General features: G+C 44.4%; 1 protein-coding gene across 2 annotated transcripts in view; it reads right to left on the reverse strand.

The window, feature by feature from the left end:
* Window positions 1–2771: 2771 nt before the first annotated feature.
* LOC114890927 (inhibitor of carbonic anhydrase) overlaps window positions 2772–10375 on the reverse strand; it is a 40285-nt gene continuing 32681 nt past the window's right edge. For both annotated transcript variants that reach the window (XM_029214871.1, XM_029214872.1), the window contains exons 14-17: window positions 6046–6110; window positions 5232–5416; window positions 3806–3992; window positions 2772–2980 (exon numbers count right to left, since the gene is read on the reverse strand). In XM_029214871.1, coding sequence (XP_029070704.1) covers window positions 2946–2980; window positions 3806–3992; window positions 5232–5416; window positions 6046–6110 — 472 coding nt within the window. In that variant the 3' untranslated portion in view covers window positions 2772–2945. The remainder of the gene's footprint in view (window positions 2981–3805; window positions 3993–5231; window positions 5417–6045; window positions 6111–10375) is intronic.

The raw sequence follows: 10375 nt of genomic DNA on the forward strand, positions 1-10375 counted from the left end.
GCTACTTATAGTACTACACTACATATTACAGAACTACACCAAACAATTAAGAATACTTATTTTTTTTAAGTATACATGGAACATCCACCAAGATTGGTCATATGCTGGCCAAAAAAAAAAAAAACTTCAATAAATTTAGCAGGGTTGAAGTTATATAGAATATATATCTTCTGACCACAAAGGAATTAAATTAGAAATAAATTACAAAAGTATATCTGGAAAATTGCCAAATATTTGGAAATTTAAAAGAATTTTTAAATAATCAACAAATCAAAGAAGAAATCTTTGAAAAACTAGAAAAAAAATGTGCCTCAATGATAATGAAAATAAACATATCAAAATTTGTGGGATTCAGCTAAAGCAGTGCTTAGAGGGAAATTTATCATTTTAAATGTCTATATTAGAAAAATAAAATGGGCTAAATATTGATATAAGCTTGCACCTTAAGAATCTAAGAAAAAAAGAAAAATAAATGAAAAATAAGTAGAAAGGAAGTAAGGCTAAGAACAGAAAATGAGATTAAAAAATAATAGTGGGACTTCCCTGGTGGCACAGTGGTTAAGAATCCATCTGCCAATGCAGGGTACACGGGTTCGATCCCTGGCCCGGGAAGATCCCACATGCCGTGGAGCAACTAAGCCCGTGTGCCACAACTACTGAGCCTGTGCTCTAGAGCCGGGGAGTCACAACTACTGAAGCCCCAAGCCTAGAGCCCGCGCTCTGCAACAAGAGAAGCCACCTCATTGAGAAGCCCACACACCGCAACGAAGAGTAGCCCCTGCTCGCCTCAGCTAGAGAAAGCCCGAGTGCAGCAACAGAGACCCAACATAGCCAAAAATAAATAAATTAAATAAATAAAAATTTTAAAAATAATAATATGAAAGTTTATAAAACTAAAAATTCATTCTTTGAAAAGTTCAAGAAAATTGATAAAGCTACAGCTACACAGGTCAAGAAGAAAGAAGAAAATACAAATTACCAGTATGAAAAATAGAAGAAGAGATATCACTACACAACCTATAAATATTAAAATAATAATAAGGAAATATTTTGAGCAATTTTATGGCAAAAATAGACAATTTAGATCAAACAAATTCCTTGAAACACAAATTATGCCACTCTAGATTTTCACTGGTTCTTTTTGAAACCTTACACTTTTTATGTAAGGTTTTGTTATGTTCGTGTATGTATGTATGTATGTATTTTTGGCCACATGGCTTGTGGGATCTTAGTTCCCCAACCAGGGATGGAACCCGGGCCCTTGGCAGTGAAAGCTCCCAGTCCCAACTATTGGACTGCCAGGGAATTCTCTTCATGTTTTCCTTTAAATCCTTGTGCCTGTTTATAACAACTGTTTAAAGTTAACTGTCTGAATACCATCATCTCTGTGGTTTCTAGGTGAGTTTCTACTGGTTGATTTTTCTGATGACTCTGGGTCACATTTTGTGCTTCTTTGCACATCTGGTAATCTTTGTATCTGACGCTGGATATTATGCATGCCACACTGTTGAATATTTAGATTTTGTTGTATTCATTTAGTGAGTATTGAGGTTTATTTTAGAGGGCAGTCAGGTGACTTGCAGATCTGCTTGATCTCACCACGGCTAGTGTCGCTCTCAGTAGGGGCAGTTATGGAGCAGCCCTTAGTCTACAGCTATTTCAGCCGCAGCTGCCTTCAGAGAAAAGCTTAGGTGTTCAGTGAGGTCTCTTCACACCGGTTGGTAGGAACGTGATTGGCTCCTGGCCCCATGGGAGCCCTGGGCATCGTTCAGCTTATGGGCCTCTCACAGTCATTCTTTGCCTAGCCTGACGGACTTCAGTTTCATTCTGTGCACAAGCAGATTAGTATTTTGCCAAACATTTCAAGGAGACTCCTGTACAGATCTCTCTGTATACAAATTCCAGTCACTCTGGCTTCCCCAGACTCCTATCTCTGTTTCCTCAACTCAGTGTGATGGGCTCTCTTGGGTTCCTGCTCCCTTTGCCATGATCTGGAAATTTCCTCTAAGGAAGAAGTAAGGTCATCACTCTGCACACCTCTTTTCTTTTCCTTCTTTCAAGGATCATAGTCCTGCACTGTTATAGCCCAATGTTTGAGAACATTTGTTTCATGTATTTTTTCCAGTTTTTTAGTTGTTTATGGAAGGACAGCAAATCCTGTACTGGTTACTCATTCACAGGCAGAAGCAGAAGTCCACACACCAAACTGACACTTCACAATATATAACTTGGGTTCCCATGCAGCATTTATTGAGGCACTACCATAGGTTGGGATCATGGTAATAATAGATAAGGCAAAATCTCTGATAAGAAACTGACTTAAATGAGTGTAAATCACACTTCTAGGAAATTTACTGCAAAAAGGTAGTAGGATGAGATTTTTGCTGTAATTTTCATATTTTTCAATTAATCTGATCAGGAGTTTGATTCCGCTTGACATTATGGATTTTAAATGCTCAAATATATTTTCAAAATGCAGAAACTCATTCCTTATCCTTTATTTTCATTATGTAAGTCCTTGATACTGCACACACTAATGCTTGTTTTGCACACTCAGACTCCCTTCAGACAGATTTATTGCTTAAATTCTATTTAAGTGAGTTGACTCTTGGGTAAAACCATCAAACAATAGGGAGGGAAGTTGAGCTAGTCTGGTAGAGGTCTAAAAAAAGATATAATTTAATACATACTAAATTCAGAAGCACAATTCTAGTATAAACAAACCATTTTCTACCCATGCCCCTGCCAAAATCTGAGAACATTTCATGAAGTTTTCTGAAAGACACAATAATTTTTATTCATTTTATTTTTTGCATCAGTTACAGGACACACTTATAAAGATTAACTGATATTAACACAGACCCACCATGCAGACAAGTGAGAATGTGGCCCCACTGGATTTGCAGGCTCTGAGCATCTCTGCGGTTGCCCACTTTGATCAATTTTTAATTTCCATGGAATGTGCAGGCATCCAGAAGTTCTGTGAGAGGTAACATAAGAGAAAGACCGTCAGGTACTGCCTGTGCTTATTAAGTACGATGCTGTTCCTATTTTCTAAAAGTAAATGGTAGGTAATGAAGATTTTTTAAAAAAAAAATCTCTCTCTCTCCTCTAACTGATGTCAGTGCTATCCTTAAACATCTACACTTTCCTCTCCTCCTATTCTCCACATCTCTAACACATGATATAATTTAACAAAAATTCAGGCACACTCCCAATAATTTGATTATTCCAGCTCTAATTTTATTTCTCCAACTTATTTTTTTTGAGGCAGCTATGCCATGTCTATAGTACATAGAAATAGAGAGAAATGACTTACTTAGTGCCACTTCTACATATGTATATATGTAGAGGTGGCCTGCTCAGGCTAACAACACTTGTTTATTTTAATATTAATTATACATTTTATTTAAAATCTTTGAAAATTGGTCCACTATGAGTGGTATGTATGTGTCATTTCCAACCTCCTCCCTACACTGAAGTGCTCCCACACACAGACATTTTCATTCTATTAGCCAAAAAATGGAAATATACATGTAAACAAGTTCAATTTCCAAATGATCTTCAGTTCTGTTGCACTCTCTGGCTACTTCAAATGATTTGGCCTTTTCAGTTAGTGTCTTATACTGTGCCCTAATTGACTGCCTCCCTGGTAAGCCTGAATCCTCTTGCAGGGCCAGGAGCAAGCCTTCCTAATCTTTGTGTCCTATTCGTACTGGCCCAGGCTTGGCACACCGTCGTCCTTAAGACAAACATGTTTACCTTGACCCCCACGTTATTGCTCCTTGGTGTTTATTCTACTCACCAGAGTGTAAGCACTGTCTCATGTTAGCAACAGCATGAAGATACTCTGGCCCTAAGTATTTTTGATAAGTTGTTCTGTCCTGAAGGTTAGCCAAACATTCTGTATCATCGCTGAAGAGCAGATCCTTGCTTGAGGATTTGAACAGCTGGAACATCATGTATTCAAACCCGTTTCTTCCAAAGAGCTCCTGGGTTAGACAGACAGACAGCGAGTGGCCAGCAGCGCCGGGCAGCGCGGAGCTGTGTGCTCTGCTTCAGAAGCCCCGAGTCTGCTGGACTGCTCAGCGCCAGGCCCTAGGAGACCCGGGACACAGAGACAGCTTAGGAGGCACCGTAGTAAAATGGCACAAAGCATGGCCTCTGGGTTCAAATCCAGGCCCTACCTTTTCCTGTCGAGTGACATTAAGAAGCTCAGTGAACCTCAGTTTACTCATTTGTATATGGAGTAATTACGCTAAATACTGAGATGATGTATGTAAAGCAACTGCTAAATAGAAAAAGCTCCAAGCTCACAGCTGTATCACTATCCCAACCAATCACTGCCAGATGTTTTCAACTCTCTGGGTCATCCTCCCATGTCCTCCTGTGGCCGGAGCCCTTACTACCTTGCCTCTTCTGTTCTCTGGACCTGCCCCAGGCACTGACCCTGCCCCTCCCCCGCTTCCTGCCCCTCCCCCCTTCCTTTGTCCGCTTTCCTTGTAGCCCAGGTGACAGCTCACTCTGTGTGGGACCCATCCCTTCAAAAGTCCATGACCAAGAGCCTCTGTATTTCCACCTGTCCCTGGGTCATCACCTTTTAACTGGGATGTGTGGACAGAATGTGCTAAGATATGTATTACTCATTTGGGGCTCCTCCAGGAATGGGGTGTGCTAGGGCAAAAGGCAGACAAGGCTCTGGGTTTCCTTAAGATCATCTGATTCAGACAGCCACTACTTCATAGGGTCATCCCTTGTTGGCTGCCTGTAGAGGTCATGAGTTGTCTGAATGTTGGCTCTTCGACTTTCACGAAGCCAAAACAGCCTCAGCCTACCCAGGTCCAGGAAACACACTGGGATCCTCCCTAGGTCACACAGAGTAACCTCCGTTCTGCCTTTTCCACATGTAGCCCAGCCTACTGTGAAGGGCACTGGGCCAACCCCCTTATTTCTGTGACAGAACAAGCCCAAGAGGTACCACGACTCTGCTTAGAGAGTCAAGTGAGTCTCAGGGAGACGCTTGAGATACCCATGCGTCTGGGACTCTTCCAGTCCACTGTGATATCCTAGACAGCCCCAGAGCAAGAAGTGAGCGCAGCCGCCAGCCTTCCGCTTTCATCAGAGTCAGGGCCCACTGCCGAGGGAGAAAGGGCATGCGACTGGGATGTGCCTGTGCAGCTCTGCAAGTAACCTAAGCATTCGTTTGGGGGATGAGGACTGAATTCCCACACCTGTTGGTTGAAGAGCATTCTGCGGACAAAATCCGCCTTATCTTTCCTTGAGACCACAGCATGACTTGGGGCTATGGCCAGGTGGCAGCTCTGAGCCTCGGTCACAGGCTTCCTGGTGCCATCGAGGCACAGCAGCTGGAAGTCCTCCTGCTTCAGATCCTTCGCCCAGGCTTCAGGGTTCTTTCCTGGGGAGAGAGAGGAGGTGGACGGGCTACAGCTGACAGCTTTGGTCAAGGCACCCTCAATGGGGGGTGTGACCGACCACCAGTGCCTGGGAGAATCACAGAGGTGCAAAAAAAACACAATAAAGCCTTTACAATAAAGCAGAAGAAAAACATTCATAAACTCATAGATTCTCTTAAAGGCAAAGATTTCTTCAACAGACCTGAAAAGCACTAGGCAGAAAGGAGAAGATTGATGGATTGAACCATACTAAAATGAAGAATGTTTATCAAAAGACATCATCAAGAAAGTGAAAGGCAAGCCTTTTCAGAGAGGGACAAGATATTTGCAATACACACAGCTGACAAAAACTTGTATCCTGAACGCCTAAAAATCAAGACAGCCAGATGTGCTCATATGGACTGCGGCAGCTGTGTGTTTGTCAGTTGAGTTCAAGACCAATGTGATAACCAATCCTGTCAAGTCTGCCCAGGCATGAAGAATTTTCTCATTCCCTAAATAAAAAAGGTTAGGACCAAAGCCACCAGAGTCTGATGGGGTTAATAAACTTCCCCCTTGCCCACCTGGGGAGTGATTTCCCAGGAAGGACTCTGAGTTTTCCGAGAGAGGAAAGGACAGCGCAGGCGCCTACCGTCAGTGTTCCGCAGGACCGTGGGATACTTCACAAAGGCCACATCTCCCTTCTCAACCAGACACCTGCACAGAGAGGGTCAGATCAGCAAGGAGGACTCACAGCAGTGGGAGGGAGAGGCTCCAAGAGGGAACCACTGGGAGCTCCCAGCCCTACCCCAGGCCACTTACACCACACACGCTCCTGTGATGCCTGCTGTCCCTGGGGACTCAAGGGGAAATGCCGTGGAAAAAAGAAGTCTGCTTATTTAGATTCTATTGTAGATACCTATTGTTTGGTTCCTTGTTTTAAACACTGATTGGTTTCTCCACAAGAGCTGCTTGTGTTCTCCTATTAATAGGGATATCCAAGGATAATTCTCTGGTTGGATCAAAACACACATCAGAGATTAAAATCAGCGTGGAAGATGTGATTCTGAAGGAGTCCTATCACATCCATATGTCTACTCAGCCTTAACAAAAGTTAACGTGCATCATGAGATATTTTTCATGCTTAATCCCCTGAAGAATGTTTCTGTGTGTTTAAGGTGCATTCTTTTTTTTTTTTTTTTTTTTTTGCGGTACGCGGGCCTCTCACTGTTGTGGCCTCTCCCGTTGCAGAGCACAGGCTCCGGACGTGCAGGCTCAGCGGCCATGGCTCACGGGCACAGCTGCTCCGTGGCATGTGGGATCTTCCCGGACCGGGGCACGAACCCGCGTCCCCTGCATCGGCAGGCGGACTCTCAACCACTGCGCCACCAGGGAAGCCCTAAGGTGCATTCTTTGTGAGAAACGCTGAGCGCATTAAAAATCAGTTTTGTGACATTCAATCAGTTGGAATTGATCCAGTTCCCTCTCTCTCCTAATCTTCGGGTCCCTCTATCATTAGCTAGGCTCAGCTACTCCGTTCAATTCTCCATCTTGCTCTATTTCCTTGCTTCAACACCACGCCCTCCACCCTGGCCAGTACAATCTCAGTCCTGAAGGAGCCTGATCGTCTGCCTCAGGTGTGTCTGCAGTGAGGTAAACCAGAGCTTCCCGATCGTTGACTTCACCTGGGCATTCCTGTTGTCCCTTCTCTGCTCTAGATCTGTGATTCTCCAAGTGTGGGCTGGACCGGCAGCATCAGCACCAGTGGGAACTAGTTAGAAATGCACGTTCTCGGGCCCCACCCCAGACCTAATGGCTCAGGAATTCTGGGGGTGGGGTCCAGCCATCGGTGTTTTAACAAGCTCTCTGGGAGATTCTGATTTGTGCTCAAGTGTGAAACAGTGCCCCCCCACCCCCGCTCTATAGAGCTTGAGACAGCACCCCCTCAACTCTATAGAGCATGGACTCCAAAACGTTCTCCCACTTCCTGTAAACCTCTGTCTCTCCACACACCCCTACCCAACACTCACACTCTGACATGTGCTTTGGCTTCCCGGAGGAAACACAGAAATCATCACTTGGGCTTCCTTTCAGCATCCTTCTGCCAAATCTGGCAGCCCAAGCCTCCAGCATGCTCCTGCCCTCCAGGGACAAAGGAGGAAGGAAGGTCTTTCTCCAGCAAAAGTCTCCTCCCTGGGTGGTCTGCACCTCACCCACGCTCAGGCACTTTCCACTGTAGTCATCCTCTTTCTCTTCTATAACCCTCTTCACTCTTCTCATCAGCTTCCACACTTCTTGTAAAAACAAACAATAAGCCCTGCCTTGACCCCACACTGCCCTTAGCAATGGGCCTCTCTCCAGGACTCATCCAAACGCCTGAAAGGATCATCGCACTTGCCATCAGCACCCCTGCACATGACTCTCTGACCCTTGCCAGTCATCTTAGGGGACTGACTCAGTATTGAATCTCCTCCCGCCCAGGTCACCAGATCCAGGAGCTAGGTTCACTGTACTCATTTTATTTGATCTCTCAAGTTCATCCTTTCCCCAGTGATCTGAAATGTCATCTTTGTTTTAGATTAAATATAGTATGTCCATGTACCTGTCTTGGAAATTTTTTCTCTTCCACTGATTTATTTGTCATTTTTCACATAAACCAGCCTGTATTGATCACAGCATTACCGTATTAAGTAGTATTATAATATGATTTTTATATCTAAGAAAACAAAATTCCCTTTGTATAATTTTATTTTTAAATTCTTGGCTTTTGTTCGGTCTACCTAGCTTTACTACTTTTTTGAGTACTGACCCTCCCCCCGCCCCCCGCATCTGCTTTAATCCATCTGGTCACAGCGGAGGCAGCTGGAACTTCACAATGCAACTTCACGGCATGAGTTATGTGAGCGGGAAACTTTCACCTGAACTGGGCTGACAATCCTATGTCCTGGGACCTGGGACTAATACGTTATGGTCTGTGTTTGCTTCTTTATAACTGAAGACCTGTAACAATGCTGGGGCTGCTGGTCACAGACATTCCCTCTGTGTAGACTGAGAAACAGAGAAAACCACCCTGCGGGGAAAGAGAAATGAGGCAGATGTGCAGAGAGAGAGAGAGAGAGAGAGAGAGAGAGAGAGGAGAAGCAGAGTGCTAAAAATTCATTCGTCATTTATCTGGAATTCTAATTTAACTGGATGACCTGAATTTTACCTGGCAACCCTCGCCTTAAAGTATCTTGGCTACTCCTGAGGCTCAGGTCTCAGCCCTTACAAGAAGGAAGCTCCCACAGCACCTGTTAAAATATGCCCTTGCCTTAAGATGGTTCGTATGGGTGTTTTCGCTTGCAACCAAAGTCCTTATTCACTTTATTAAAGAAAAAAGATGTGAACCAAGATCAGCAGATAAAATGTATAGTATTCTAGAGAGTGAAAAGTGCTAAAGAAAACATAAAGCAAGAAAGGCGGATATGAAATATTGGCAAGAGTATGTGTGTAAAATCAGAGAGTGGCCAGGAAAGACTTCCCTGCGAACGCTTAAAGGAAATGAGGGAACTAGCCATGATGCTATGAGAAGAAGGAGCACTGCAGGTGGGGGTAAGAGCAAGTGCAAAGGCCCTGAGGCAGGAGTGTGCCCGATATCTTCAAGAAACAGCTGTGATGCCAAGATCACAGATGGAGCAGAGACAGCAAGAGGAAAGATGTAGGAGATGAGGTCACACAGAGCCTTCCCAGATCTCAAAGGGGCCACACAGGTCAAAGAAGGACCCTGACTTTTACTCTGAGTAATATGGAAAATTACTGGGGGGCTTTAAGCAGAGAAATGCTTTAAACAGAATCACTCTCGTTGCTGTGTTGAGACAACACAGCAACGAGAGTGGGGGAGGAGGATAGGACAGATGCATGGAGATCTATTGGGGGTTATAATCCAGGGAGAGATGATGGTGGTTTAGATCAAGGTGGTATCACTGGAGATGGGCGATGAGGACAATTCTCGTTACCCTTTGCAGGCAGAGCTAACATGATTTGATGATGACCCAGACATGGGGTTTGAGAGAGAGAGAGTAGACACGGTTATCACACACCAAGGCTTTGACTTTTTCCTAAAGGAAAAACGGAGTTACCTTTAACTGAGATGGCGAAGACCTCAGGAGGTACTGGTTTGGGTGGGAGTGTGTAAATTCCAAAAGGTCAGCTTGGGACATTTAAACCTGACCTGGTGATTAGAAACCAAGTGGACGTGCCCAGGAGGCAGTTGGATATATGCGTTTGGAGTTTCATCTGGAGTTTTGGGAATTGTCAGCATATAGATAGATTGAGACTAGATAAAACCACCAAGGTCTGAGCGTGAAGAGAGAAGACCAATGCTGGAGCCCTGGGGCACGCCAACTTGTACAGGTTGGGGAATGAGGTAGAGCCAGCAAAGAGGCCGAGATGCAGTAACAGGAGAGGGAGGAGGGAATCCAAGAAAGTGTGGGGTCCTGAAGCCAGGGAAGAAAATGTATGCAAGTGGGGGAAGAGATCGGTGGTGTCAGTGATCTGGGCTTTGGATTTATTTAGCAACACAGAGGTCCCTGGCAATTTAAAAGTGCAGTTTCAGCTGCATGGTGGGTGGTGGTATACGGGGGGGGGGGGTGGGGAGGGGGGGAGTGGGGAGGTATGGTGGGAGTAGTCTTCTCACGTGCCAAGAGTAAGGAGGAATGTTTTCTGTAGATAATTTAAATACAATAATAAAACCAACTCCACTGGTTGGGGTGGGGGAGGTGAACAGATTCTTAAACTAGGCTTTGGGGAGATTGAAAGGAGAGAAAGTGAACCGAGCAAGGACATTAAAATATCCTCCTTCAAGGAATTTTGTTGTAAAGAGGAGAGAAATAGAAAGCTGCTGCAGAGGAAAGTGAGGTCAAGAGAGGTTTTACTTATTTCTTTATGTTTAAGGTGAGAAAACAGCAGCATGTTTGTATGCTGATGGAAATGATCCTGTAGAG

This window comes from Monodon monoceros, unplaced genomic scaffold, assembly GCF_005190385.1.
Source record: "Monodon monoceros isolate NGI ecotype Baffin Bay Population unplaced genomic scaffold, NGI_Narwhal_1 Super_Scaffold_11, whole genome shotgun sequence".
Lineage (NCBI taxonomy): Eukaryota > Metazoa > Chordata > Mammalia > Artiodactyla > Monodontidae > Monodon > Monodon monoceros.